Source organism: Aspergillus piperis (genome assembly GCF_003184755.1).
Source record: "Aspergillus piperis CBS 112811 unplaced genomic scaffold BO85scaffold_1, whole genome shotgun sequence".
Classification (NCBI taxonomy): domain Eukaryota; kingdom Fungi; phylum Ascomycota; class Eurotiomycetes; order Eurotiales; family Aspergillaceae; genus Aspergillus; species Aspergillus piperis.
In genome coordinates, this window is record NW_020291591.1 from 1,601,383 (window position 1) to 1,628,573 (window position 27,191).

The 27,191-nt window shown below is 51.5% G+C and overlaps 10 protein-coding genes and 2 non-coding genes across 12 annotated transcripts; 7 read left to right on the forward strand and 5 right to left on the reverse strand.

The window, feature by feature from the left end:
- The first annotated feature begins 219 nt into the window (after window positions 1–219).
- Window positions 220–2,782, forward strand: BO85DRAFT_515625 (uncharacterized protein). The gene has a single exon (XM_025664795.1). The coding sequence runs from the start codon at window positions 359–361 to the stop codon at window positions 2,534–2,536; it is 2,178 nt and encodes a 725-aa protein (XP_025520986.1). The 5' UTR covers window positions 220–358; the 3' UTR covers window positions 2,537–2,782.
- Window positions 2,783–2,906: 124 nt separating this feature from the next.
- BO85DRAFT_t18 lies at window positions 2,907–2,978 on the reverse strand. The gene has a single exon. It is a non-coding gene; the product is annotated as a tRNA-Cys (tRNA).
- A 478-nt stretch (window positions 2,979–3,456) lies between these two features.
- Window positions 3,457–3,529, reverse strand: BO85DRAFT_t17. Its single transcript has one exon. It is a non-coding gene; the product is annotated as a tRNA-Cys (tRNA).
- A 1,034-nt stretch (window positions 3,530–4,563) lies between these two features.
- Window positions 4,564–5,519, forward strand: BO85DRAFT_444404 (glutathione S-transferase family protein). Its single transcript, XM_025659009.1, has one exon. It carries the CDS (start codon window positions 4,729–4,731, stop codon window positions 5,392–5,394), a length of 666 nt encoding a protein of 221 aa, XP_025520987.1. The 5' UTR covers window positions 4,564–4,728; the 3' UTR covers window positions 5,395–5,519.
- Window positions 5,520–5,942: 423 nt separating this feature from the next.
- Window positions 5,943–8,183, forward strand: rscE (putative RSC complex subunit (RSC8); the record flags this gene model as incomplete). The annotated part of the gene is made up of 3 exons (XM_025655555.1): window positions 5,943–6,039; window positions 6,108–6,670; window positions 6,726–8,183. 3 exons carry the CDS (start codon window positions 5,943–5,945, stop codon window positions 8,181–8,183), a joined length of 2,118 nt encoding a protein of 705 aa, XP_025520988.1.
- Window positions 8,184–9,295: 1,112 nt separating this feature from the next.
- On the forward strand, window positions 9,296–10,135 carry BO85DRAFT_455108 (uncharacterized protein; the record flags this gene model as incomplete). The annotated part of the gene is made up of 1 exon (XM_025661368.1): window positions 9,296–10,135. The coding sequence occupies one exon, from the start codon at window positions 9,296–9,298 to the stop codon at window positions 10,133–10,135; it is 840 nt and encodes a 279-aa protein (XP_025520989.1).
- A 102-nt stretch (window positions 10,136–10,237) lies between these two features.
- Window positions 10,238–11,254, reverse strand: BO85DRAFT_433617 (uncharacterized protein; the record flags this gene model as incomplete). The annotated part of the gene is made up of 1 exon (XM_025658428.1): window positions 10,238–11,254. The coding sequence occupies one exon, from the start codon at window positions 11,252–11,254 to the stop codon at window positions 10,238–10,240; it is 1,017 nt and encodes a 338-aa protein (XP_025520990.1).
- A 465-nt stretch (window positions 11,255–11,719) lies between these two features.
- BO85DRAFT_444408 (putative APSES transcription factor (MbpA)) lies at window positions 11,720–15,054 on the forward strand. Its single transcript, XM_025659010.1, has 3 exons — window positions 11,720–12,238; window positions 12,307–14,002; window positions 14,049–15,054. The coding sequence occupies exons 1-3, from the start codon at window positions 11,936–11,938 to the stop codon at window positions 14,732–14,734; spliced, it is 2,685 nt and encodes an 894-aa protein (XP_025520991.1). The 5' UTR covers window positions 11,720–11,935; the 3' UTR covers window positions 14,735–15,054.
- A 119-nt stretch (window positions 15,055–15,173) lies between these two features.
- On the forward strand, window positions 15,174–18,579 carry BO85DRAFT_444409 (tetratricopeptide repeat protein). The gene has a single exon (XM_025659011.1). The coding sequence runs from the start codon at window positions 15,549–15,551 to the stop codon at window positions 18,438–18,440; it is 2,892 nt and encodes a 963-aa protein (XP_025520992.1). The 5' UTR covers window positions 15,174–15,548; the 3' UTR covers window positions 18,441–18,579.
- Window positions 18,580–18,644: 65 nt separating this feature from the next.
- On the reverse strand, window positions 18,645–20,420 carry BO85DRAFT_433620 (DUF890 domain protein; the record flags this gene model as incomplete). Its single annotated transcript, XM_025658429.1, has 10 exons — window positions 18,645–19,058; window positions 19,117–19,380; window positions 19,429–19,519; window positions 19,569–19,701; window positions 19,748–19,821; window positions 19,874–19,972; window positions 20,034–20,044; window positions 20,099–20,174; window positions 20,230–20,277; window positions 20,341–20,420. The coding sequence occupies 10 exons, from the start codon at window positions 20,418–20,420 to the stop codon at window positions 18,645–18,647; spliced, it is 1,290 nt and encodes a 429-aa protein (XP_025520993.1).
- Window positions 20,421–20,830: 410 nt separating this feature from the next.
- pldA (putative phospholipase PldA) lies at window positions 20,831–24,233 on the forward strand. The gene is made up of 8 exons (XM_025659012.1): window positions 20,831–21,232; window positions 21,289–21,680; window positions 21,735–21,887; window positions 21,936–22,557; window positions 22,606–22,866; window positions 22,913–23,373; window positions 23,427–23,972; window positions 24,052–24,233. The coding sequence occupies exons 1-8, from the start codon at window positions 21,184–21,186 to the stop codon at window positions 24,064–24,066; spliced, it is 2,499 nt and encodes an 832-aa protein (XP_025520994.1). The 5' UTR covers window positions 20,831–21,183; the 3' UTR covers window positions 24,067–24,233.
- Window positions 24,234–25,589: 1,356 nt separating this feature from the next.
- BO85DRAFT_17258 (uncharacterized protein) lies at window positions 25,590–26,953 on the reverse strand. Its single transcript, XM_025654292.1, has 5 exons — window positions 26,853–26,953; window positions 26,648–26,778; window positions 26,565–26,592; window positions 25,842–26,480; window positions 25,590–25,688 (listed from the first exon to the last, which is right to left on the reverse strand). The coding sequence occupies exons 2-4, from the start codon at window positions 26,769–26,771 to the stop codon at window positions 26,090–26,092; spliced, it is 543 nt and encodes a 180-aa protein (XP_025520995.1). The 5' UTR covers window positions 26,772–26,778; window positions 26,853–26,953; the 3' UTR covers window positions 25,590–25,688; window positions 25,842–26,089.
- Between the last annotated feature and the right edge of the window lie 238 nt (window positions 26,954–27,191).

Sequence of the window (27,191 nt, forward strand, 5' to 3'; positions counted from 1 at the left end):
CTCTCCGGACCTTCTTTTTCAAAGACTTAACAAGGATGATGCCAATATTGCGAATGGACTTCACATATAATCAGAGCCTATGGTGTTGACTGTTGAGTTGCTCCGTCGCGGAATGAATCCGAGCGGCACGCGGCGGGGAAACAAACAGTGCAAACACCGCATCTTATCAGAAAACTTTCCCACTCCAACTGCGAAAGTTGATCAGTCAACTGCAGACGCCCCGGCCTTGTATCTGTCGCCGGTGCCGCAATGCTCTCCTGATTATACGGGCGCGCGAGAGAGAAGGGAATGATTTCGCCATCTTCCCTAATCTTATGCCTGTGGTGCGGTTGCCTCTTGGCCCTCTTTATCTTCGATCATGAGCAGCCCAACTCCATATGAACCAGACGAAGACGACGACGACACATCGGAATACAAGCTCAAGATCAAGCGTTCACAAACAAGCGCCCCGTTACCGGTTCCTCCGTCAACTGGTCCCACTTCGTCGACAACAAATCCACCCGTGCAAACGTCGAAGACGGAACGCAGGTCCGCAAGAGGCACGCGGGCCCAGGCGCTAGAGGATCTACAATTATCGCTATCCAAGGAGTCTGCGGAAGCATACTCCAGCGTGCTTGCGGGTATCATCGAAGATCATGCGCCCGTGCCTACAATCAACGGTGGTGAAAACCACATTACATCGCAGAATGGAATCGTGACCTGGACCCCGAAGGAAAAGGAGGTACTATATCATGTTTTGGATAGGAAGAGCAAGGATGGGGTTCAAGAAATTTCCCGCCAGCTGGGCTCAAAATCTGAGCTTGAAGTTCAGGAGCATTTGAACCTGCTCCATACGGGCCTGGAAAGACAGCACCTGAAAGATCGTCATACTAGGACAATTATTCTAGGTGAAGTACCCGCAGCAGCTGAAATAAGCAAGGACTGCTGTGATGAGCTCGACCAATACGCTGAATTGGTTTCGATGGAGGAGCAGTTGGCAGAAGATGTCGCTGGAAAGCAGAAGCATCAAGACCTGTGGATCATCAATCGGGAGACAGCAGAAGAGCTTTCGCAGAAAGTCAAGTCCCAGGGCGCCGATCCAAGTGCTAGCTCCAGTGCGCATCTTACGGCTGAGCTCTTCAATATGAGAAAGTGGATTCGGCTGTCAGAACGATTCTTTATGAATTTTGGCGGTGCACGACTGGAAGACAACTGGACCAATGTAGCCTTCGCGGATGAGACACCGTCCATGACTGCCGATTCGTTCGCGGACTTCTACGCATTGACGATCAGTCTGACACGCCGTCTTGTCCAGTCATCTCTTTTCTTCGCAATGTCAAGGCTGCGAAATATGCGACAAACTGGCAATCAAAAGGCGAACGTTGTGAGGTCTCGCGATGTTAAGACTGCGCTGGACGTGCTCAACATGCAACGGGACCGTTCCGACTACTGGGTCGGCCTGGCGCGGCGATGCAGTTTGAAGGTTGAAGATTCTCGTCATCGAAAGGGGTGGAAATCAATACACATGGAGCATGATGAGGTAGAGGATATCTTGTCTGGTAAGATACCTTTGGAATCAGAGTCGCGTGAGAGAAGTGCCTCGAGGGGAAGGTCAGGAAGCCGTGCTCCAGAGAACACGGATGTTGAGGACCCAGATTACAGCGACGACGAGTCTGAATACTCCTCCGCGGCATCATCCGTGCTCTCTTCGCCTACGTTGTCTCCAGTTGAAGAACAGTCAACAGATCCAGAGGACGACCATGCTGAACAGGTTGATGGTCAGATGAGCCGTCTTGAGGAAGTGGGCCTATGGAAGCTCATTGGTGAGCCACCTCCACAGTCCCTCGAAACCCGAATTCAAAAATATGATGCGCAAGATGCTTTCCCACGGAGGCCGGTTGGCCAGCGCAAGACAAAGGAGGACCTGGTCGATTGGCGCGACAGGACGTTTTATCGCAGCGAATGGGAGGAATACGGGCATGATCTTGTGGACCTATACGACGAGCTTTCAGAAAACCGGCGGAAGAGGCGACGTTTCGACCAGACGGATACAAAGCTTACAGATCGGTTGATACCGACTCCTGATCAGCCGCGTGCCGGCCTTTTTGACACTCGAGTCATGGAAAATGACAGCGACCATGCGAATGATGAAGATGACTACGATGAAATGCGGGTGGATGAGCCGATACCATCCAAATCTGAAATCGAAGAGTTTCCAGATAGAGAAGGTTCCTCCTCACAGGGCGAGAGTCCTATATCCGAACATGCATCTCGCCTGATTGAAGAGCTTGGGGGTCATTCAGAAGGGTATCAGCCACGAAGAGACCTGAGATCAGGCGTTATGCTAGTCCCTTCCAAGGCCACGGAAGCAGATAGTCCTCCACGTCGTCGCCTTCGCGGGGCGATCAAGCCTGAATCGGATAGTGAAGCAGCGTCTAGTACTGACGACAATCTATCTGAGCTACAGGCAGCCTCGTCCGAAGAGGAGGAGACCGATGAAGGCGAGGTGCCATTATATTCCCACCCAATGAGCCCAGCCGATCCGGTGTCGGACTGATCGATCCTGCTGGACTGGGTATCACATAACTTGGTTATTGTATTCAGGTCCGTTTCTGTATGAATATTTTGGGTGGCTTGATCCAGGTCTTTTGTATATAATGTCTTTCGGTATACCTACTTGCATGTTTATCTAGATACCTCGCCAAGGCGGCTATAGACTTTGTTTGGATACGAATTCAGCTACATATCAAGATATCCGACCTGCATTGTATGAACAGCGCGGCTAGATAGTGATGAATCTCGGACTGTTACGAAATGGTACAGCCAGTACACACAATTGACCTTCATAGTAAAGGAAGACATAGATGCATCCATTCTGTCATCTTATAGAGATCTATGAGAATAAAAAATCGAAAACAAAAAAGGAAAGGGCCGAACGCGATTTGAACGCGTGACCTTAAGATCTGCAGTCCCACGCTCTACCCCTGAGCTACCGGCCCCTTTCTTGTTGAAAGATCGATGGTCTTCTTGTATTATATTGCTTTTATTGATGAAATGGCTCAGAACCTCGGATTTCTTGAGTTCCTGCTGGTTCCTGGGATCCATGTGTGTTTGGCTTTCCCTGGGTTACCCACGAGGTACTACTCACTTTGACATTTCCACGTCTGCAGAATGACTTAGCATCCAATTCACTGAAACTACATGCGACAGATTTTCATAAGTCCTTGAAAGTTTTATTTCTCCCAATTGATGAGTGAGGTTGTGCAGGGAATGGTATACAACTTTGAAAGGGCTACGGAGGTCAACCCATGGGTATATACGTCTCTCAGCGCGTGTTTCAATGGATAGTGGTACGTGCCAGCAGATTGGGCTACTGCTCAAGGATCTGCTGTGTATGATGTAGCAATAAAAAGAAATCCCGGGCCATAGGTTCATGTAAAGGACAACCTGTATATGAAGTTCAAAAATCAAAAAGCAAGGGCCAAGCGTGGATCGAACACGCGACCTAAAGATCTGCAATCTCTCGCTCGTACCACTGAGCTATTGACCCGTTTGCTTGGCAAGGTGGCAAAACTTGTGCTTCACAAGCAGGGCCATATTCTGTGTTGATAAGTTGATAGACTGAGCTGGGGTTGTGTATGTACCAAGTCTACATGGCGCATTTGGTTGTATATGTTGGGTTCGCATATCACATTGGCCTCTATATGGCTCAAAGACTGAGGCAATTTCTGATTTGCTCTCACTACGGATGACCTGCTTGTCGTCTCCACTTTCATGTCGATATCCGGTTGGAATACCTGTATGTACTAGGGCTATATATATTCAGCCGCTCAGGGTACTAGTCTCGGCAAGTTGATATCTACTATTCTAATGTCACTCACAGCCATGTTCGTACAGAAAGCCAGTACCCCCAAGCAACACCTTGAAAAGCATATAGCCGTCGGAAGTATACCATATGTCACCACTATCACGCGATAAGATATATTTGTAACCCATATGCCAAGGCGGGCCCGTCAGCTTATCCCGCCTGGTATAGGAAAGAAACAGGTACTCTGAGGATCGGAGGACTTATGGAAGAAATGATATTAATTGTATTCCCGATAGCTCAAATCCCTTCATGAGTAACCTTATCCACGATCTTACAAGGGCTACCTATGCCCACCATAATGTATACTACGTCAGATACAAACACCAGGTCGACCATGCAACCAGAGACATAAGCAGATATGACTACTTGAAGAACACAACCACCAATTGCAAGCGAAACAAAATAGTAACCGAAATACCAGATCCAGGGGGATGAGATCTGCCGGCGTCTGAAAGTCCCTGACCCGGTGGAGTTGATGTACGGAGCTGCCTGTCCGTCTTACAAATCAACAGTCAACAATATAGGCATACGTCACAGAAACATATCTTTCTGACATTTCGCAGTCCCTCACCCAATATAATTTTCTGGGTGCGATATTGCGTTGCATTGTTGGTTATCACTTGGTTTGTCAGCAAGGAATACGAAGAGCCGAAACACCGACATAAGCTGACGATCAGATGCCGAAGTCAATGGTTTCTAAGCAACATTGTCTATGACGGAGACAACAGTTGTAGAAATATATCGAATCAGTAGATGAATGGTATATAAATGGATACATAGATCTGCTAATAGATATCCATCCCCAAAATACCCCCTCACACCAGAAATCACAGATCTCTTCTCAATACAGCATCCACCACAAATACCAACACCTATACAGCATGTCTCTCAAACCCATCACCCTCTGGGGCCACACCCAGGGCCCCAATCCCTGGAAAGTGGCCATGGTACTCGAAGAACTCGAAATCCCCTACAAAACGATATACGTAGCTGCTGGAGACGTCAAGAAAGAACCTTTGACCCTCGTCAACCCCAACGGCCGCGTCCCCGCCATCGAGGACCCTAACACGGGAATCACACTGTGGGAGTCCGGCGCCATCATCGAATATCTGACCGAAACGTACGACAAAGACAACAAGATTAGTTTCCCGGCTGGTACCCCCGAGTTCTTCGAAACGAAACAATGGCTACACTTCCAAATGAGTGGGCAGGGCCCGTACTTCGGTCAGGCTATTTGGTTCCGACGACATCACCCTGAAGTGGTTCCTAGTGCTCAGGAGAGATACAAGAAAGAGGTTCTTCGGGTGTCATGGGTGCTGGACAACGTCCTTAAAGACAGGGAATACCTGGTCGGTGGACGTTGTAGTTACGCGGACATCTCGTTCGTGCAGTGGTACAATTACTTTGGGTCCGCTACGGATAATGATGTTGATCTGGAGAAGGAATACCCGAACCTTTACGCCTGGCTGGAAAAAATCAAGGCAAGACCGGCTATCTCTAAGACGGCCAGCCTACAGAAGGAAGCAATCGCAAATGAAACGCACTGAGTGGATTTGGATTCGGTGTGTCATTCAATATAGGACGTCTATCGGGAACTTGAGAAGGGTCGAATATGGGGACCATGTATGTAGTATATTTAATTTCGAAAACAATCAGTAAATATTCTCGTGGGTATCTTACAACCAAAGCAATAGAATATAGATTGCGATGTCAGAACAGAGTAGGGCTGGTAGGGAATAGATCGATAATGTGGAGAGAAGAAGCTCCATCCGCGATGGGGAAGAGCCAGGTAGCGACTAGTCCAAATACGGCTAGCGCATTGTATGGTCTTGGCGCGAGTTTTTGGAGCGTCGGTCCGTGTCGCGACAGTCGCTCTGCCTCCAAGCCACTCATCCATCAATCTCTCGTCGCTGTCTGGTGGAGTCATCCACCCCCATTCTATCTTGCATATCCCTAATACCCTTTCCTTTCACGTCTCTACCACATAGAGGGCCGCGTCCGCGCCCCGCCTACCTTTCTTCTGAGCAGAGCCAAGTCCCTTGCTCTCTGCCACCCGCGACCTCAGCTTCCCGTCGTCGACTATCGTGCCAACAAGATGGAAGACAACCAGGTTATGTCTGGTGGCGCCACTGAGGATGCTCAGGCTATTAACGTGGCACAGGATGCCCCAGGTGATGTGATTACCACTTCCGGTGCGTTCTCCCTCTTTCCGCCCCTAAGGGGATTGGAACTTGCCAACATTCGCAATCGTGACACCCAGGATCGCAATCGCATCAGGGATCTCCTGAGAAAAAGACCGAGACTGGCCCCGATACTAACAACCCGCTAGATGCCCCCGCTTCACCCAAGCGCCAGAATGCCGATGGCGAACCCGAGGATGAGGAGATGGGCGGCACCGAGACGGAGACCAAGAAGGAGACCGATGGAGGCGAGGACCTCGCTGATGTTGCCGCACAGTCCGGCGCTGAAGGTGCTACAGATGAACAGCCGGCACAGGCCAAGGCATCCATTGAAGCCTCCGCGCGCTCACATCTCGTTTCGCAAACCCACGCCATCATCCTCCCCAGCTACTCCACCTGGTTCGACATGCACCTCATTCACCCGATCGAGAAGAAGGCTTTGGCGGAGTTCTTCAACGGCAGAAACCGTAGCAAGACCCCTGCCGTTTACAAAGATTACCGTGATTTCATGATCAACACCTACCGTTTGAACCCTATCGAGTACCTCACAGTCACTGCGTGCCGCCGCAACCTTGCCGGAGACGTCTGTGCGATCATGCGCGTGCACTCCTTCCTGGAGCAATGGGGTCTCATCAACTACCAGGTAAGTATCCCCCCGGTGCCAACCTCAGTCCCGAGTTGCTGATGCCTTGACTCAGGTGGATCCCCAAACACGTCCGTCCAACATCGGCCCTCCTTTCACTGGCCATTTCCGAGTGGTCGCCGATACCCCCAGAGGCCTCCAGCCATTCCAGCCCGGACCCAACCACTTCGTCAAGCCCGGAAAGCCTTTGCCGGCCACGGATCGTGCAGCATCGGCCACCCCGGCTGCCAAGGCCGACCTGAACCTCGAGATCCGTCGCAATGTGTATGATGACAAGGGCAAGGAGATCACCCCTGCTACGGAGGACAAAGACAAGCAGACCAATGGCGAAGGCTCAACGAACGGTACGACGGGCGATTCGACCAAGGCGATGGAGAGCGCTTCCAAGGGACCGAGAAAGAAGTTCAACTGCTTCTCCTGTGGCATCGATTGTACTCGCCTCAGATTCCACTACGCAAAGGCGACACCAGCAACCGCCAACCCAGCTGCACCTGACACCAAGTACGACCTGTGCCCCAACTGTTTCCTTCAGGGCCGGATGCCGTCCAGCCACAGTGCTTCCGACTTCGTTAAGCTCGAAGACAGCCCATACTCGATTGCCCCCGACCGGGATGCTCCGTGGTCGGATTCGGAGCTTGTGCTGTTGCTGGAGGGATTGGAGAACTTCGACGACAACTGGGAACAAATTGCCACTCACGTTGGATCCAGGACAAAGGAGGAGTGCGTGATGAAGTTCTTGCAGCTGGAGATCGAAGACAAATATCTGGATGATATGCCCGAGGTTCGTGCAGGCAATGGGCGGGAGCCTATCAGCCAGACCGAGAACCCTGTCCTGTCCGTGGTTGCGTTCCTGGCACAGATGGCCGAGCCTGCCGTGGCCGCAGCTGCCGCCGGCCGCTCCGTGGAGGAGATCCGCAAGGAATTGAGAAAGCAGCTCGAGAAGGGCTCTGGAGCCCAAGACAAGGGCAAGGAAAAGGAAGGCAGTGCCACAGTCAAGGCCGAGGATTCCATGGAAGTGGACTCCGCTCGCGAGGAAGCAACCGAGCAAGCTGTCGAGGTCGCTGGCTCCGACAAGGGCAAGGCTTCCCTTCCCACTGTGGCCCTCGCGGCTTCCGCCGCTCGTGCTGGTGCTCTGGCTTCTCACGAAGAACGTGAAATGACCCGCCTGGTCTCATCGGCCGTCAATGTCACCCTCCAGAAGTTCGAGATCAAGCTGCAGCAGTTTAATGAGATGGAGGAGATCATCGAAGCCGAACGCCGGGAACTTGAGCTCGCTCGCCAGCAGCTCTTCCTCGACCGTATGGCCTTCAAGAAGCGCGTCAAGGAGGTCCAGGACACTCTGCAGGCCGTCAGTCTTCGGGGCCCTGGCGAGGAGACCAATAACATGCTCGCCGATGCTGCTACGACCGGGATCGGCAACCGCTATAACTTCCAACCGGCAGGAGGTGACGTTAGAGGCGTGCAGCCGTTGAGTGCAGAAACAGGCGCTGACTACAAGACGTTGGACCTGTAATGTACCTATGAAAAGGGAATGTTTCGCCAATGATGACATGCTTTTTTCCAACAGTTGGAGAGAAATTCAATAACCCTTTCCTTTCATTTCTAACGACCGGACGAAGGAGCCGACCGGGGTTGCTTTTTCAAATAATATCCATTGTATTGTACAATATCATAGGGCTGGACAGGAGGAGTGAAGGAGAAGATGGGATGAATGAGCCGTCAGGATGTATCTGACAGAGACGGACAAGATGGTAGTAAAGTGATGTGTGATGGATTTGATGGATGGCTTGCACTATGATCTGGTCTGATTTTTCTTTTCACATTCGATTTACAATCCGCTAGGTAGGAAAAGGCGCAATTGTTTTTGGAGTTCAGAGCTAAGTATTGTATGCGTGTGCCTTGCAAATCGATGTTCTATTGTTGAATGGTTCTTTATCCTGCTTATTACTAGTAGTTTCGGGTTCGGTCTCTGGTTAGTAGTAGTAAGTAGTCTTCTAGACCAACTTGCTCAATGCTGCGCAAGTATGCTCAGATGTGTTATAAATCACTCTGCTCTACACAATATTTGCTCATCATTTGCCACCAGTGATACCTACCCAGCCCGGAAGGAAATCAAGAGGTATAGTATGCCAAGTAGCCTGCACACGGTACTGAACAAGACTTCACCGTTACTTCAATCCCATATTCCCGCAAGCAAACGAACCAACAACCACTCCCCGTCAAACAAACAAGCAACCCCCTCTCATAACAGAGGTGTCAACTCAATAGATACCACTTTCTCCTGATATAGAAGATGTGATACCTCAACACCGACTGTTGATCATTCCTATTGACGGGCCAATAATGAACGAGCATATCGCTCCACCCATGCCACTGCCCGAGTAGTATGATGTTTCTACGGAGTACAGTCATCTATTATTGAACAGGGATTCATGGACTTGATCCGTCCGTTTGCTCACTGAACTGCAGTGGACGCGTCGGCGCGTGTTTCTGTTTACTATTTTGACTACTTCGTATTTGTCCTTCAATTTGGCTTTCCTGTCTACCTCTGATATATTACTTATATACCTAGTCGCGTCATATTCATTGACCTATTACAGCATATCGAACGATTGTCCACTCGATATGCCTGCGCAGAAGAGAACCTCCACTGTTATGATGGATCCTGCGATCGCTACTGGCCCTGATAAAGAGAATCAGACAGTAGTAAAAGCAGCACTGCCTTCCGGGAATACGCAGAAAAGCTGCGACGAGATTCGGCAGGAGATACGCCAATTCATCGCTTCAGGACAGATGAGCGCCAATGAGTTCCAGCGCGCAATTGACGTATCTCCGCGGTCTTATTCCGAGTTTTTGAGCCAGGAGGGCGTCAAGGGCGCCCGGTCGGCGACGTATAGAAACGCCTTGAAGTTTTTTAAGGGCCGGAGCGGAGGTCCTGTCATGCCGTTGGCTGAGACTCAGCCTGCGGCAACTGCGGTGGGAAGTGTCCCGAAGCGGGCGAAGAAGAATCAGCCAGCGAGTCCGGCTGCGGTTGACCTCTCGGATGTTCAGCTGGTTGGAGATGAGGATGGGAGTGTGCAGGTGTTTGAAACGTGTGATGTGGTGAGGAGGAAGATCAGGGCGCATCTGCGTAAGACTGGAGTGACGCAGGCGGGCTTCATGAGAGAGGCTGCGAAGGCGGCGTATCCTGCGGGTACGAAGAGACTGAACGCGAATTCGTTCGGGGAGTTTCTCAAGAAGAAGGGCCCTACCGCTGGGAGCTCAGGGGCGGTATTCTATGCCTCGTATGTGTATTTTGAGAAGTTGAGGATCAAAAATGGAAAGCCGAAGGACGCTTTTCGACTTGAGATGGAGAAGCTCTGGCCGAATGGCTTCGAGCTTGAGAATGCAGCTAACGGGAGGATGTGGTGTGGTCCTAATCAGAGACCCTGGGTTGACATATATGGGAAGGTGCACTTTTCGTGATTGTTACTGTCGGCTCGTCTGCAGATCGTCTCGTTTGGAATTGTTCTGTATTATGTCCTTTTGTTATATACTCCATGATTGATTCTGTTGAGAGGTTAGAATTCATCCTGATGCTTCTTTTGGTTGTTCTTTGATCATTCGACCATTGGCATCGATGCCTGCGAAGAGCTCAGACGCTGTGCTTTCGTCCAATCTCAGAGCCAGCTTAGGTCCCGAGTAGAGTACGTCCCAGGTGAATGCAGGCTTTCCGCTTCTAGTATCCCAGTTCACGCGAGGAACTAAACAGGATATGCGTTTCCAGAGCCTCTGCATGAACCGTCGGGTGATGTTATGGGGTCGTCCGTCAACATAATTCTCAAAAGTATCCCCCTTCTGTGGTCCCTCTGTCAGAAAGCCAGCATCTAGAGTAGACTCAGGGGCGGAAGAAGTCCCAACTGCCTTTCGTCGTTTGGGTGGCGCCCATGGTATAGTCCCCGACATAAGACCCTCCAACACCTTGAGCTCCGAGTCAGGCAGTGGTGGAAACAGATTATGTAGCGTCTGATTGTACCATTTCCTCCGAATATTTCTGCGGCGAGACGGAGCAAGCGGTTTGCCCCAGATATTCTCCGCGGGAACCACTGGTTCGACTTGCTTGGTATAGTACCCGGCATTCAGCGTCGTGATCATTGAGTTACGGTTCTGAGCTTTCAAGAGATCAACCATGACCGAAGGGGGCCGCCATCCATCCTCGAACATCTCTGGTGCTTCCTGTGCCACTGTCTGCACATCCGCCGCATTCAATGCGTCCACTGCGTCCGCTGGTGTGACCAATGCTTGTATGAGCTCTTGTCTCCGTCGCCCTCTGCGGCCATAGGCCTGCTGTAAGACCTTTTCCAGCGGCTTTGTATATCCTTCATTGGCTCGTCTGAGCAGAGACAGTTGGTGTGTTGCTGACTTCCGGAGTAATAGAAGTCGATGTTGATCCGTCTCTTTCTTCTGGGTATACCGTCGGAATCGTTGGAGGATCTGGGCATGAAATGTAACTCTGGCGACGGGGTCGGGAAGGTAGGAGCATTCGCGGAGCAAGGAGCGGAGAAGGTGACGCCATGTTTCGGGAGGGATGTGAATGGCAGACATAGTGTCTGATGTTATGCCTTTATCTTCTGATCAATTCCTCTTAAGCCCGGAGTTGATTCCGCAGCACCGCAGGCTATCGTACAGAAGCAGCAGGCGGTGAAGATATTACACCCAAACAGGCAATAGATGTTTTCGAGGCAGCGATACGCGAAATCGGGTTAGCCGCGAACGCGACCGGAGCGAATAACGAACGCCCCCGCGACTTCAATCAACTCATTCATCTCGTTCCTTTCCCTCATTTCCTTCATGCAAGGCTATGTTGTACAGGGTTACCTGAAAGAGCTGCAGATAGAGTGGCTTTTGCACTACTTGTAAATTACTCCGGGCCGTTCAGGGCCTAACTGCCTCGCAAGAATCAGTCTCATTGACTTGTCTCATCCCTTCGCGGTCGGTGCGCTAGCCACGCGCCTCTCTCTTTTCGCGCGACGTTCCGAATCGCCTGGCCGGTCAAGTCAGACTGGAGCAGTAGATCCCAGGATAGGTGCAGTTCCCCACATGCTTTCGTGATTCTCTCATTCTGTCATGATGCTGTTCACTTGTTGAACTGGCCCTGCTATTGGCTTGTGGTACCTGCAATCCGTATTTATTAACCTTTTTTTACTTTTTCCTTCGACAGAGCAGCCAGCCTTGAGTCGGTGTCTGGGTCGGGCACCCTAACACTGCTAATTCACCGTTCCTTCAATGGCTTCCAATAACAACCACCCAGCTCGCCCAGGCTTACCCATGTCCTACTCCCAGAGCAGCATGAGCTCCGCCAATGGCATGGTATTTTCGCAATCGCAAATGGGCTCCTTCAACGCCTCCCAGTCCGTCTCTTCCACCCCTCGAGCTACGCCTCCTCCGAAAGGGTCGCAACAGTCGATGTCCTTTGGTTACTCGAATGGCCTCCCGCATGGCCCTCGGTCAAGCTTCGCAGGTTTTGAGGACATGAATGGGTATGGGACAATAATGTACCATGAAGAATTCAAGCCTCAGATTTACAGGGTCAGTTTATCTTCATCTGCGCATTTTCGATCCCCAAGCGTTACTGACTCGCTTTGCTGTGTCGACAGGCTGTGTACTCTAACGTCTCCGTCTACGAAATGGAAGTGAACGGAGTCGCCGTGATGAAACGTCGCTCCGACTCGTGGCTCAATGCTACGCAGATTCTCAAGGTTGCCGGTGTGGTCAAGGCGAGGAGGACAAAGACACTAGAGAAAGAGATTGCAGCTGGCGAGCATGAGAAGGTTCAAGGAGGGTATGGTAAATACCAAGGAACCTGGGTCAACTATCAGAGGGGCGTGGAGCTCTGCCGTGAATACCACGTCGAAGAATTGCTGCGACCCCTTCTTGAATATGATATGGGCGGCACAAATGGTACGGCGCAGGACTCACTCGACACCCCGACAAAGGAGCAAGCCATGGCTGCGCAACGGAAACGCCTGTACAGCGGGATGGATAATCGCGGCATGAGCCAACCTCAGCAAGGCACATTCTTCCAGAACATCTCTCGCACGGCTGCGACGGCAGTGAATGCCATGAGCAAGGCTCGCTTTGACTCACCTGCCGCTCGCGGAATTGATCAAAGGCGATCAAGTGTCGTACGAAAGCCTTCGCACCAGATGAGCAGCCAAGATACCCACATACCTCTGAACAGTCAACAAAGCATGTATAGTGTGACGTCTGATAGCGGTTTCGGGAACAATTACCAGAGCAACGGCCGATATGCTATGCATGACGGTGCCAGCTTCGACCACGAGGAGGCAAACGAACCTCCGCGGAAGCGCGTGCGGTCTGCCTCCCACCAGGCGCCGTCGTTTGGGATGCCCTACGAGCACTCGACGGCTTCCATTGCTGAACCAACACCAACTGAGCCGAATGACTCCTTTTACCAAGATATGGATGTTTCAACATCAATAGTGGATGGTAGCAAGCGCGGGTTTGAGCCTTTGCCGCCCGCCACCACCCCGGAGAGGTTTCAGAAGATGAAGCTCATCATGACATTGTTCCTCGACAAAAAGACCCGCGATTTTTCCACCCATCCAGCTTTGATGCAATTAACTGGGGAGGATCTGGAAATTCCGTTGGACGAATATCGGAACAATGCGCTACACTGGGCGGCAATGCTCGCTCGGATGCCTCTTGTCTATGCACTTGTCGAGAAAGGAGTTAGCATCTTCCGTTTGAACGGTGCAGGTGAAACGGCACTGCAAAAGTCCGTAGGGACGAGGAACAACCTGGATTATAGGAGTTTCCCGCGTTTACTGCAGGTGCTGGCTCCAACTATTGACATGGTCGATTACAGCGGGAGAACGATCCTTCACCACATCGCTGTTATGGCTGCTACCGGTGGTGGAGGCCACGTTTCAGCTAAACATTACCTGGAAGCATTGCTGGAGTTTATAGTCCGCCATGGTGGTACGTCTTTGAGCCGGCAAACGCCGAACGGTGCCTCGGAAAATGGGCAAGGTTTATCACAGGCTGGTGAAGTAATGACGCTCGGGCGTTTCATCTCTGAAATAGTAAATCTCCGAGATGACCAAGGGGATACAGCCCTCAACTTGGCTGGGCGTGCACGTTCTGTGCTTGTTCCCCAACTATTAGAAGTCGGGGCTGATCCTCATATACCGAATCACACAGGTCTTCGACCAGCAGATTACGGTGTTGGTGTAGACATGGTTGACGGTAACGCTCAGTCGCAGCAAGCTGGGAATGGGGGTGACTCCTTCATGGACCAGCTGGAGAAGACGAAGAAAGAAATATTGGATTGTAAGCGCTCCCGGATGAAAGTTGCGTATCAAAACTGACTAAATAGCGACTGTGTCTCAAATCACATCAATTGTCCAAGAGACATTGAGTGGTCTTAACAGAGATTTGGCCTCCACCCTGGCTAAGAAGCAAGAAAAGTTCGACCACTGGCACTCGAAGATTCGAGAGTCGGCCAAAGCACGACAGATCGAGCAAAAACAGCTCGATGAGCTCAAGTCCAAATCGTCCGACCGTATAGAGCTTAGCAGACGGTTTAAAAACCTGGAAAAGTCCTCTGACGACCTGCTGGTGATTCTGAAGGGTATCCAGGGCGATTCATTAGATTTGTCGAAGAAGTGCGCGATTGGGGACGCTGACAAAGAACACGGGCTCGACATTACCGAATTCGAGGCCATCTTCCCCGAAACATTCGACCCTGCCTCTGGATTCTCCGAGCAGCAGATGGCCTTCCTTCGCTCTCTCCCCACCCCCGAAACCCTACAACAAAAGGTCGAGGGTTATCAAAAGTTTAATGAGGACATATTGAATGAGGTCGAGCGCCTGAAGTCCAAAAACGTGGTTTTGGGCCAGAACTACCGGCGCATGGTCATGGCCTGTACGGGATGGACTGCCGAACAGGTGGATGAAGCTGCTGAGGGGCTGACACAATGTGTCAAAGAATTGAATGAAAATCCTGTCCCGGAAGATGAGGCTATCGAGATCTTGATGAAAGATCGTGGCCAGGATTGGTGAATTCTGTTAGGCGTGATATGAGGGAATGTTATGGTACATATGCCTGGTCCGAATCTTCCGATTCGCGGAGGCTTTTGGGAGCGATACAGCGATTCTTGTTTATTGTTGCTACCGGTTGGCTCTTGTAAATCAAGGAGCATTGTTTATACGGCAGGGCTGCGGTGTTTGAGCATGTTTGCTTGGATGTTTAACGTGTTGACGTCTGTATTTGCAGATACCCCAGGGCACATATAATGGATTTTGACGGCTAGTCGGATGGCGATATACCCGACAGGTGAATAGCTGTGCAATTGAATACAATCATCATCTCCTGGTTTTACTGCCTAAATTGTCCATTGATCATATGGTGCGTTTGCGAGTGTAGAAGTGCGTGGCCATAGCAACCATGGCGGTGGAAAGGGTGCTACTTGCAGGGATAGAATACTGCCACGTCCTAGTACAAGGCGTCACCGCCTGGCGATGGCTTATCGATAAACCGGCAGAAAAAAGTGCAAAAAAGGCACCAAGCGGGATGGCGGGGTTCTCGCGATCTCGCGTTCAGTCCTTCTTTTATCTTCCACAGTTGCTCCTTTGGACGTTTCTCCTCTGGCATCAGGTTCGCGGGGTAGTATTCTCATATAGGGACGCACAGGATATGTTATACTGAGACTATCGTTCCTGTCAATTCATCCAAAATCCCCGACTTGAGGGTCTCTTGCCGTCTTATTAATTCAGATCGCATAGAAGCCTAGTCGGAAGATCGCATTGATTCTTAGCAGCATAACTATTTTCGCTCTTCTCTTAACGCATCAAACGATACCCCGTGACAGTCATTATGGCTGACGCTACTGTCACTTACCCTGCGTCTCTGAACACCCTGTTCGACGAGTCATCCGCTCTTCGGGAACAATATGACCCCATCCGCCTGGCAGATGCGGATATAGTGCCCCTCCTGCAGCTGCCCTCCGCAAAGGCAGTCTTCGGACATGATGCAGCAGATTCGGAGGCTCTCGGCCGTGTCTCTCGCAAAGAGATCTCCTATACTACTTTCTTGACGGAAAAGGCAAAGGCTGTCGCCCAGACACCAGTGGATGGCTTGACCTCTGAGCAACAGCGCTCTCAATTGCTCCATATCGGTCTGGCCGCTCTGTTTGGCTTCTTGCAGTCGAATGTCACTGGTCCTCCGTTGGAGTTCAGCCCTGCAGATGTTGTCATTCCTGCTGCTCTGCGGTCGGACAAAGCGGCCCTCCGTGCCGTCCGGGATCATGTCATTCGGGATCTTTCGGTGGACGGCGAGGCCGCTTACAAGCTCACTCCTAATGTGGAACTGTTCGCCGTGGCAAAGGCTCTGCTGGTGGATGCTGATTCCCTGGTGACAAACGGTCCGTTGGTGGCTAGGACTGTGAGGGTTCGTGTCAACTTCCTTCACCAGAAGATGCTGTCGGAAGTGACTGGCGCGCTGCAAGATTCCATCTACGCCGATTTGGAGGAGCTCGAAAAGCTTGTTCTGAGCGACAAGTGCACTGCACAGGAGAAGGGTCGGTTCCTTCTCGAAAGAGCTACCATCCATACCCACCACAGCTTTGATGCGAAGGCCCGGAAGGATCTCGAACAGGCTGCTGCGGAACGGAAGTTTGAGTTCGCTCTAACTGGTAAGCTCGGAAAGAGAACCAAGTTCCAGGACCGTGATATCAGTCAGCTGGTCATCCTGGCCAAGAGCGCCGATGCCGCCGCGGAATCGGACGACAAGCCCTCTGTCCCGAAGAAGCTGGATCTCAATGATGACACTCTTCTCGAGTCTATCTCCTTTACCAAGCCGGATGCTCAGAAATCCGACGATACACAAGTGACCGTCCAGGAGGAGTCAAACCTTACTCCTGCCCTGGCATCTCTCGATCCCGGCGACCAGCCCAAGCTTGACCCCGTCGACTCTGCTATCCTCCTCGCTTTCGCATCTGCCATCACAAACACCGCACCGGAGAACGGTCTCACCCGAGAGGAAACGCAGCCGTACGCGACCCGTGTGCTCGAAGGTGGCAGCTCAAACTGGCAGATCTACACTCAGGCCCTGCTGGTACGCAGCCGAGTCGAGGGCTACAAAGCCAGAACTGTCGAGAGATCCGTCCTGCAGATGCAAGCTCTTGTCGACCAGGTCATCGCCGACACCGCCACGTCCGATGAACAAGCAGGCACGTCAGTCGACGAGCCCACTACTTTCCTTCCTCGATCCGAGAAATCGGAATCCGCCTCCGCCGCCGAGCGTCTGGAGTACATCTGGATCCTGAGCTTCTCCACCCGCTGGAGCCTGGAGGCCGAGCTCGCCACCCGCTGGGTCAACCTTGGAGGTCTGCGCACTGCCCTGGACATCTACGAGCGTCTACAGATGTGGGCCGAGGCCGCTCTCTGCTACGCCGCCACCGAACGAGAGGACAAGGCCAAGTACCTCGTCCGCAGACAGCTCTACCAACCCACCGGCACGGACCCCGACGACGAGAACGAGAAATTTGACGGACCCGAACTCTCCCCTCTCCCCGCCGATGCTCCCCGCCTCCTCTGCATCCTGGGTGACATCGACACCGACCCAGCCATGTACGAGCGCGCCTGGGCAGTCTCCAACAACAGATACGCTCGCGCCCAGCGCTCCCTGGCCCGTCATTACCTCAGCCTGAAGCCCCCAGCCCTCGACAAAGCCGAAGACGCCTACCTCAAGAGTCTCCACATCAACCGTCTCAACCACGGCGCCTGGTTCGCCCTCGGCTGCGTGCAACTAGAGCTCCAGAAATGGGACGACGCTATCGACTCCTTCACCCGCACCGTCCAACTCGAAGACACCGACGCCGAAGCCTGGAGCAACCTGGCGGCCGCGATCCTGCGCTCTCCCAAACCCGCAGAATCAACCGAACCCTTCCCCATCCCCATCACCGAGGCCGCCACCACGGCCGACGACGAAGAAGACGAAGAAGTCCCCAGCCAACCCGCCCCCGAAGACCCCTACAAACGCAAACGCGAAGCCCTAGCGGCCCTCCAACGCGCCGCCCAACTCAAACACAGCGACGTCCGCATCTGGGACAACGTCCTCACAGTGGCAGCCTCCATCCCCCCACCCTTCACTCCCTTCCGCGAAGTCATCACGGCCCAACGCCGCGTGATCGAGCTCCACGGCTCCAAGAACGGCGAGAAGTGCATCGACCTCCCCATCACAGGACTCCTCGTCGACCACCTCGTCACCGCATACAACTACTCCGACCTCCTCATCTCCATTGATGGCGACGACTCCACTGCAAAGGTCGTCCGCAGCGGCACTATCGCCGGCCAGATCCTCTCGCTCATCGACACCAGCATTGTGCCATTGATCACCCACTCCGCCCCGCTGTGGCTCCTCGTCGCGAGAGTCGAGGTGTTCCGCGAACGCCCGAGCATGGCCTTCGAGGCGCATGAGAAGGCGTGGCGCGCGACGGTTGCCTCGGCATCGCAGGGCGCGTTCCAGATGGCTGATGAGAAGAGGTGGATGGAGATTGTGAGGGCGACGGAGAGGTTGGTGCGTGATGGATATGCGCGGTTTGGTCCGATGGATAAGGAGGGCACGGAGGAGATGGTCGCGAAGGACTGGAGGTTTAAGGCTAGGAGTGCGGTTAGAGGTATTCTGGGTAAGGGGAAGGAGTTTTGGGAGGATAGTGAGGGGTGGGCTAGGTTGAAGGAGTTGCAGAGTGAGGTGGGGAGTAATTAGTAGATGTGATGGTTGGTTGGTTGGTTATGTGACGGATGTTTTGAAAGAAAAAGTATTATACTGTTCTTCTTTTCGATTGTGGTTGCGAGAGCAGAAGCAGCATATACATAGATTTATGAGAGTTCATTTGTTTATTTCATTCGGTTGACTCTAATCTGTAATGGACTCTCAGGGTGCCATTACGCATCTAAACTTGTAGATAGCTTAAGTACTCTCAACCTTCCTCTTCAACATCCCGCAAAAACTCTCAAACAAGACCGAATCCCTCCCCTTCAGCCATCGCACAATCACCCTCACCCCCTTCTCATCAATCGCATCCTTCTTCACCTGTACCTTGAACCCCAGCGCCGCCTTCGTCTCGTCAATCTCCCCCATCTCGGCCATCGCATCCGGGTTCTGCATCTTGCGACGCGCCTGCCGAGACCACACGTTCTGCATGGCGAACCCCACTCCCGTGGCGAGGTTCTTGCGCCAGAGCCATTGGACATGCAGGGCGGAGAGCTCGGTGTCTATTTTGCCGCTGACTTCATCGATGGACTCGGACTGTGTTGTGAAGATGTATTCTGAGGGGAAGGGGAGGAGGTGTTTGGGGATGGCGGCGGTGCCTCGTGCTATGGACTAGTGGGTTGTTAGATCTAATGTTTGGAGAAATGGGATAGAGAGGGGTAGATCGTACGACAGTCGGACGGAGATCCGTCCATGACCAGGCTATGGCCCATCTTCGGGTCTTGTTTCCTTGGACGAATTCGGTTACGGCGTAGTTGTTGTTCTTGTGTTCGAGAAGCGTCTCGATGAGGACGGATACGCTGCTTAGCTTGCCGAGCATTGTGGTGTACCAGATTACTCGCTCGCGGAGGTGCAGGCTTTCCTCGATCATGCGCATGATGAAGGCGATTTCGCCGCCTGTGGTGACCATTTCTACTTCGGCGCCGGTGCAGGCCTGTTGATATCAGCGAGGGAGAGGGAGCGGGGAGAGAATAGGTATTACTGTCAAGGGAGGTCGCTCTTTGGCTTCTGCGGAAGCTATTAATTCATCGCGCGAGGCGTAGAATGGAGGATTGCACATGGTGAAGTCGAGTCTGTGGTGGGTTAATTGTATAGAATAGTAGAAGTGGGGTTTGGATTTACCTGTCGACATTGAGCTTCGTGTCTAATGGAATCAGCTCATCCTTCGGGTCTGTCTGGATGATCTCAATGCGAGAATCGAGTTTGTTCGCAAAGACTGTGTCTCGCGATGTTCGGATATTGTCGTTGTCGATGTCTGCGTATGTGAGTTGATGCGCATACAGTATAGTATGTGAATATACCTGTTGCGACGAAGCGCCAATGAGGTCGCATGGAACAACCTAGCAGGGGGTAGATGCTGCAACATCCTGTCCCACTACACTAGTGGGTTAGCGACCGAGTTCTCCGAAGGTGGAGTGGTGATTTACATGTCAAGCCCAATAACTTCTCGGTCAGGGTCATAGTTATCACGGTATTCATCACCAGTGGTGTCGAGCAAGTCTTGCAGCCACAGGATGTAATTGAGTCTATACTGGGGTTAGATGCATTACACCATGCAACTAGTCCGTCGACAGGCCATTCATTTACCTATTCGGGACCTGCACGTGTCCTTGTTAGCTGCAGGAACGGACATCGGCAGCTGGCAGACGTACCGGTGGACACAATCGATTCTCCGGAATCTCGACTTTCAACTCAAAGTCGCGTTGCAGCAGACTCTTGGTCAATTGACTGAGTACGTGTCAGTGGCAATTGCAGCTACCATTCAGGTTAGTCTCCGACCCACCGAACAGCGTCCGGGTCGCTAAAGTCCAGTTGCCCATTGGGTTTCAAGCTGGAGATGGTTTAGTGAGTTGCAGATGAGAAGAAACACACAGGTTGTACCGGATGAACTAACTACTTTGCAAACTCGGGAGACTGCAAGGCAAGGGCGGTAAAGTCCACCTCATCCTTGTAGATATTGCGTGAGGCCCTCATTGCGTGCTACTGGAGGTGAAAATGTTAGTGCCTTGTGCCACTGGTCAGGGACGGGCATCGTGCACAGTGGACTGTGTGGTGCTGGACACAAACCAATGGCAGCGGGTGGAGCGTACCGGAAATCCTCCCCCGATACGGTAGAAGCACGCTATTGCTGGGCCACCTATCGCTTGCTTTCGAGACGAATGCCCAGACGGAGTCTCCGAGACCGCGTTGGCTGAAAACAGGGAAAATCTGGGTGGTGCGACAGAGACAAGATCACGGAAGGCTGAATTGGAATGGCTGGTATTCCGTAATGAGTGACGACGTGCTGTGCCTGAGGCGATAAGGCTGGGAAGAGGGGTCGGATTCACTCAGGCACTCAGGCAGTGATGTCATGCTCGCGTTGGATTGCATCTGCCAATCTACTGCTCGATCTAAACTACTATCAATGTCACTTATCTAGTCTTCCTCCTCTCCAGTGCATCTCTGGAAAGTGGAAACTGGTTTTTCTTGCATGGCGGCTGCTCTGACCTCTGGATCTGACCCCCGCCGATCCGCCGATCTGAAACATTAATTCATTCAGCGGTTCCAGGCAGCATCGCAACCGATCATTAGTTTCTAGCTCCATCGGCCTCGTGTGGTGGAGCCACGGCTTTCTTCCCTCCCCCTCATTTTCCGTCCCTACAGGGCGACTGCTCCAACAATTGTTCTGCTTCCCCTCCTCTTCACCCCCAGTCCCTCATTCTCTCCCTGAGGCTGTCGAATTTGTTACGCCGCCATCATGGACAAGTTTAAGCATAAGCTCGAGAACCTGGAGGAGCAGTTCAAAGGTGTCATTCTTGTCTCCACTGCTTTGAATCCCACTAACCGCCCTCCGTCTCGACAGAAACCCACATCGAGGAGAAGGCTTTCCACCTCAAGCACAAAGTTGGCAAGTTCTTTAACATTGTCAACCCCAATCATCGCCATGATGAAGCGCACGAGAAGGCTACCGATGCCAAACGCACCGCGATCTCCGAATCCCACCGCTTCAAGTCGTTCGCGCCCATCCGTGAGGGTAACAAGGTCAAGTGGTATGTCGATGCTCTGGACTACTTGTGGGCGGTCTCAATGGCTTTAGAGGAGGCCAAAGAGACCATCTACATTGCCGATTGGTGGTTGTCTCCTGAATTGTTCCTCCGGAGACCCCCGTTCATGGCCCAGGAATGGCGGTTGGATCAGATTCTCAAGCGTCGCGCCGAGGCGGGCGTCAAAATCTACGTGATTGTGTACAAGGAGGTTAGTCTAGGCGTTAGTCGCATCGTCGATGGGTTGCTAACATATATGGACTAGGTCAACCAAGCATTGACTTGCAATTCCGCTCATACCAAGCACGCGCTTCGCAACCTCTGTCCCGAAGGAAGCCCTGGTCACGGAAACATCAAAGTCTTGCGCCACCCGGATCATAACATCTTCGAGAATGCGGCTGACATGACCTTGTACTGGGTGAGCTTAAATCCCGAAGCTTCCCGCAGCGCGTGCTAACTTCGTTAGGCGCACCATGAGAAATTCATAGTCATTGATTACGCATTGGCGTTCATTGGAGGTATTGATTTGTGTTTCGGAAGATGGGACGCTCATCAGCATCCCCTGGCCGACGTCCACCCCTCTAACTTGCGGAACGAGGTCTTCCCCGGACAGGAATTCAACAACAACCGCATCATGGATTTCCAGAGCGTGGGCGACTGGCAGGCCAACGAGCTTAGCAAGGCTGAGTATGGTCGAATGCCCTGGCACGACGTCGCCATGGGTGTGATGGGTGACTGTGTGTATGACATCGCAGAGCACTTCGTCCTGCGGTGGAACTTCATCAAGCGGGACAAGTACAAACGGGACGACAGTGTGGACTGGCTGATGCTGGAGGGTCGTACTGGGGACGACGAAGATCTGGTTGCCGTTCAGCGTCCGAAATTCCCGTGTGGCGAGTACCTGCAGCACCCTCTTACGCCTCTCGATACGAAGCCCCTCGGCCAGCAAGGCTTTGCACGGGCGCAGATCGTGCGCAGTAGCGCCGACTGGAGCAGTGGAATTTTGACGGAACATAGCATCCAGAACGCCTACAAGGAGATCATCAGCCAGGCTCAGCACTATGTCTACATTGAGAATCAATTCTTCAGTAAGATCGTTCACCCTGAGCACTACACCGACTGCTAACCCCACCAAGTCACTGCCACGGGAGACAAACAGGCGCCCATTCTCAACACCATTGGTCAGTCTATCGTCGAGGCCGTTGTCAGAGCTGCCAAGGAGGGAAGAAAGTTCAGAGTGATCATCGTGATTCCCGCCATCCCTGGATTTGCGGGAGACCTCCGCCAGAATGAAGCGACAGGCACCCGCGCCATCATGGACTACCAGTACAAGTCGATCTTGCGCGGTGAACACTCCATCTTCGGCCGGATTTCCGCCCAAGGCGTGAACCCCAGAGGTAAGGTGAACTTCCGTCCGTTTCAGACGCAATCTGACGTAGCTAGAACACGTTTTCCTGTTTAACTTGCGCGCATACGATCGCATCAACAAGACCCCTGCTCTCGTCAAGTTGGAGTCCGAGGCGGGCGTGACTTACAACGATGTTCAGCGTGGCATTGCCGAGTCTATCATGAGTGACAGTGTCCACCCGGCTATCGGCAAAGAGGGCGACAAGCATGAGGTGGGGTATGACAATGCACAACAGGAGAAGGAGGTTCGTCTCGCACGGCTGCGCAAGTACGAGGAGCAGCATGAGCGTCACAAGGAGCTGGAGGGCCTCAAGGGTAGCGACTCCGTCGCCCACACCACCATGCTCAACGGCGGCAAGATGTCCGATGAGCCATGGGAGGGCGACCCCGAGGACGAGAAGGAGAACTTTATTCAGGAAGAGCTCTACGTGCATGGAAAGGTGTGCATTGTCGATGACCGAGTTGTCATTTGTGGAAGTGCCAACATCAACGACAGAGTATATTTTCCCCCGTCCTGAACCGTCATATACGCGATACTGACCGATAGCAGTCCCAACTTGGTTACCACGACAGCGAGCTTGCTATTGTTGTTGAAGACCAAGACTTCATCGGCAGCACCATGGATGGCAAACCGTACAAGGCCGCCCGTGTCGCTGCCACGCTCCGCCGCCAGCTCTGGCGGGAGCACCTTGGCCTGCTACCCGCTCAGAATTATGACGCTTCTGAAGACCCGAACGCAAAGCCCCCCTACATGTGCATGAACCACATCCTCGAGGGACCCGAAGACGACTTTGTCACCGATCCCATGAGCGACGAGCTCTGGGAGATGTGGACTGGCCGCGCCACCGTCAACACCGACATGTACCGCATGCTATTCCGCGCCGACCCCGACGACAATGTCCGCACATTCGACGACTACGACCGAATCTGTCCTCGCGGCATCAAGCAAGGTCACTTGTTTGATCCCTTCCAGCCGGTCAATGAAATCCGCGAGAAGCTGGATAAAATCAAGGGACATCTGGTCTGGATGCCACTGGAGTTCTTGAAGGATGCCAACATGGCTGAGCCTGGATTGGCGGTGAATCAAATCACAGAGGTGATACTACCTACCTACCTACCTACCTACCGATTTAAGTGTGAAACATGAGCTAACGTATCACAAATTTCCTCTACAGAGTATCTACACCTAAGACAAATTTTGCCTCCAGTACGGAGTACCGATTGTCAATCGACAGGTTGTATTTGCCTTACATACCTAGTACCTAATAGTACATACCAATATCATACCCGCCATCGACGCCACAGACTAAATCTCGAGAGGAGCAAAGAAAAGGAGAAAAACGAACCGTCTAGAAAATTACATTTACCTACGTAGCGAGACTAAAACTCCACCCCGAAAGGGCCCGTGCCTACACCACGGATCACCCAGCCCTCCTGCCATTCCATCCCGTTCCAGCACCGTCCCATCCCAAGCCCATGGTGCATCCATCCATTCCATAATTCTAAATCCATCTTACTTAAATCCTAATGATCCATAGTGCCCAACTCAACCCACCCCTCCGGGAATAGTAAGCAAAGTAAGCAATGAAAGTTTCCCTGCGATGCGGATGCGGAGTACATGAATCTTCCACGCAAGGGGTAGTAGTCGGAGTAGTAGTAGGAGTAGTGGGTGCACGAGAAGGGAGAGAGAGAGACCGAAAGACCGAGTAAGTGAAAGACACACACACACACACACACATCTAAGACCAGCAACCAAGTACAGTTCACCTACCTACAAGTTATCTAGGGAGTTTCCTGAACTCTATTCGCAAGGGATGATTTATCTGGAACCACCCCTGCCCTCTCCTTCTCACGTCCTATTACCCACTTTGATATTCGGGATTTGACATCTCACATACTTTAGTTGCAGGTCTTACATTAGGTAAATAGGTAGGTAGGTAATTACCTGCCAAGCAAGCAAGAAAGCATCACTTAATTCCCCTTCCCATACCTAGTACATTTACATGATACATATTTTATTTCATACATACGTTGCGCATGCATGACAGACAGGTAGATAGATAGATAGATACTAGGCCCCGTTCATGTTTACCGGGGTTTGAAGTATCTAGTACTTAGAATATGTAGTATGTACTAGATACTTAGATACTAGTAGAGAAATAAAATAAATAAAACAAAACCTAAAAGAGGGAAAAGCAGACGACCTTCTACAACTCCACGACTCTACTTAACTAAACTCATCTAAGTAATTGGGTTAGATAGTAGTATTACCTAGTCTCAGGTTTCACTAAATCAACTACTACTAGCAATTGAAAAATATCGTCAAGTAATATTTTCTAATTATTTTTCTTCTATTCCTCTTATTTATTTTTTCGAATTGACTTCCGATACATCATGCAACTCACCCGATTTGGTAAGTAAAGCTGACTGGGGTAAGTAGTGGTTGAGTTGGTTGGACTTACAGTGCAAATTTCCTGTTTGGTGTTTGGTGGGTGGTGGTGGCTCAATTTCCCTATTTTTGCGGGTCGGAAGGAGGCCGGGGCGCGGCGGCCCACTTTGCTTGTCATTAAGATAAATTGTCATTATTATTAGTGGGGAAATTATTGACGGGGATAAAATTTAATTTGGGTCAAATAGATACTAGTTTGTTTATCGTAAAGTATGTTAGTTATTTTATGTCTGGGGATCTTCGTGTGTCACGTCTTTTTTAGCGTATTTGGAATTTGCCAAAGGGGAGGGGAATGTGTCTACGGAATTGTGAAATGGGAGTTCTCAAATGCCATTATTAAATTTGCGTCGCCGCATTGTATTCCTGATAAGGATCTATAAGTCATCTCTATCGCACAGAAAGAAAATCTGGAAAAACATAAACAGAAAAAGTAAAAGGTCCGAGTGTGATAAAAGACAAGGAATGCAAGGCTCTCTGAAAGGAGGCGCCGGCATAGGAATTGAATCACCAACAGACCGTTTGTTTCGGAACCCTGAACACCAGAGCGATGCTGCTTTTTTGTGGCGAAAGTAGATCGTGGACATATGAGATTCCGGCCGTGGCTCTGCATCAGAAGGACTTTTGGGACTTTTCGTCGGGAAAGCAACATAAGAATCGATGGCAAAAGCACGAAAGGGGGGGGGGCGGAAAACGAGTGGAGTGGACTATATTAGTGATGGAGAATGGGGGAAAACACTGCTTGCACCGCGTTTGCAGTTGCAGGCTCAGATGCATCTCCTTTGGTCGCGAGACATCGAGTGGTATTCAGTCACAATCAGGTAGCCACAGCTTTGATGTTGATCGATTGAGATCTGGCCCGAATAGGAAGATATCCGATTGGACCAGACTACAAAGCAGAGGCGCTCTTCCGTCGACCCTACTCCGATCTGGGACACCAACAAACCGAGGGGACAATGCGCAGTATGCCGCAGAGATGGAGAAAAAATTTTTTTCAAAGAGTTGCAGGAGAAACCGAACCGAATGGAGAAGCAAACGAAATGGGAAAATTGATTTAAGTCAAGTCGCGCAAGAAAAGGCTGATAGGCTTTCGGCAGGTATGGCGCGAGGAGTGCTGCAGAAGGCTTTTCCGAAGTTTTAGGAAATGTACGAATCAAACTAGGAACAGAGGTTAGCTTATAGTTTCACAACTGGTACACAGCCTTCCACAAACAATCGCAGTCAGGCCACTTGCACACTTACCGATTAAGAGGCAAAAAAGCATGCGTGACTTGATTCTTCTTAGCCTTTGGCGGTGTGGCAGGAGTTGCAGCGACAGTGGTTACAGATCTTGCAGCGCCAGATGGCGACAAACGGACCGGAGTTGCAGTCAGAGCATCGCCAGGTAAGGATATTCCCGTTTGTCGCCTGCACGATGACGAAAACGTGACCCGAGCATTGGTTGGCCATCTCGTCGCTATTTGCAGCATGTTAACATCCTTCCAATTTGCGCGTTGCCAGGAACTGGAATTTTTAATGAGGATCCTTCACATACTAAGTTCTGTCTCAGAGATGGTGGATGTAGATTTATGCGTGAGCTGCGCAAGATTGCAGTGATACGAGATATCTCTCGATAGTCAAGTACTGGAGCTGAAGGGATGGAACGCCTGGAGCTTCTTCAGTTGCAATGTAAAGTAGACGGCCTGTTTTGTCCCTGAATGTAAAAATTGAAGAACAGAATGGAAGACCTGAGTGAGGAAGGCGACAAAAGAGTTGTCTGAGAGTCAAGGAAGAGAAGAATGAAGGGGAGAAGGATGTAATTGTTGATGATGGATGAAAGACAAAGGACGTTTGGGATGCGTCGCCATAGCTTTATATAGAGGATGAGGT

What these genes read in the sequence shown, in the direction of transcription:
- BO85DRAFT_515625 (XM_025664795.1), top strand. Translation starts at nt 359, where the DNA reads ATGAGCAGCCCAACTCCATATGAACCAGACGAAGACGACGACGACACA.
- BO85DRAFT_444409 (XM_025659011.1), top strand. Translation starts at nt 15,549, where the DNA reads ATGGCTGACGCTACTGTCACTTACCCTGCGTCTCTGAACACCCTGTTC.
- BO85DRAFT_444404 (XM_025659009.1), top strand. Translation starts at nt 4,729, where the DNA reads ATGTCTCTCAAACCCATCACCCTCTGGGGCCACACCCAGGGCCCCAAT.
- BO85DRAFT_444408 (XM_025659010.1), top strand. Translation starts at nt 11,936, where the DNA reads ATGGCTTCCAATAACAACCACCCAGCTCGCCCAGGCTTACCCATGTCC. An exon ending in TCAAGCCTCAGATTTACAGG is followed by an intron (nt 12,239 to 12,306) that starts GTCAGTTTATCT and finishes CTGTGTCGACAG; the next exon opens with GCTGTGTACTCTAACGTCTC. An exon ending in GAAGAAAGAAATATTGGATT is followed by an intron (nt 14,003 to 14,048) that starts GTAAGCGCTCCC and finishes CTGACTAAATAG; the next exon opens with CGACTGTGTCTCAAATCACA.
- pldA (XM_025659012.1), top strand. Translation starts at nt 21,184, where the DNA reads ATGGACAAGTTTAAGCATAAGCTCGAGAACCTGGAGGAGCAGTTCAAA. An exon ending in CCTGGAGGAGCAGTTCAAAG is followed by an intron (nt 21,233 to 21,288) that starts GTGTCATTCTTG and finishes CCGTCTCGACAG; the next exon opens with AAACCCACATCGAGGAGAAG. An exon ending in ACGTGATTGTGTACAAGGAG is followed by an intron (nt 21,681 to 21,734) that starts GTTAGTCTAGGC and finishes TATATGGACTAG; the next exon opens with GTCAACCAAGCATTGACTTG.
- BO85DRAFT_17258 (XM_025654292.1), bottom strand. Translation starts at nt 26,771, where the DNA reads ATGGCCAACCAATGCTCGGGTCACGTTTTCGTCATCGTGCAGGCGACA. An exon ending in CATCTGGCGCTGCAAGATCT is followed by an intron (nt 26,593 to 26,647) that starts GTAACCACTGTC and finishes AGAAGAATCAAG; the next exon opens with TCACGCATGCTTTTTTGCCT. An exon ending in GCTTTTTTGCCTCTTAATCG is followed by an intron (nt 26,481 to 26,564) that starts GTAAGTGTGCAA and finishes CTCTGTTCCTAG; the next exon opens with TTTGATTCGTACATTTCCTA.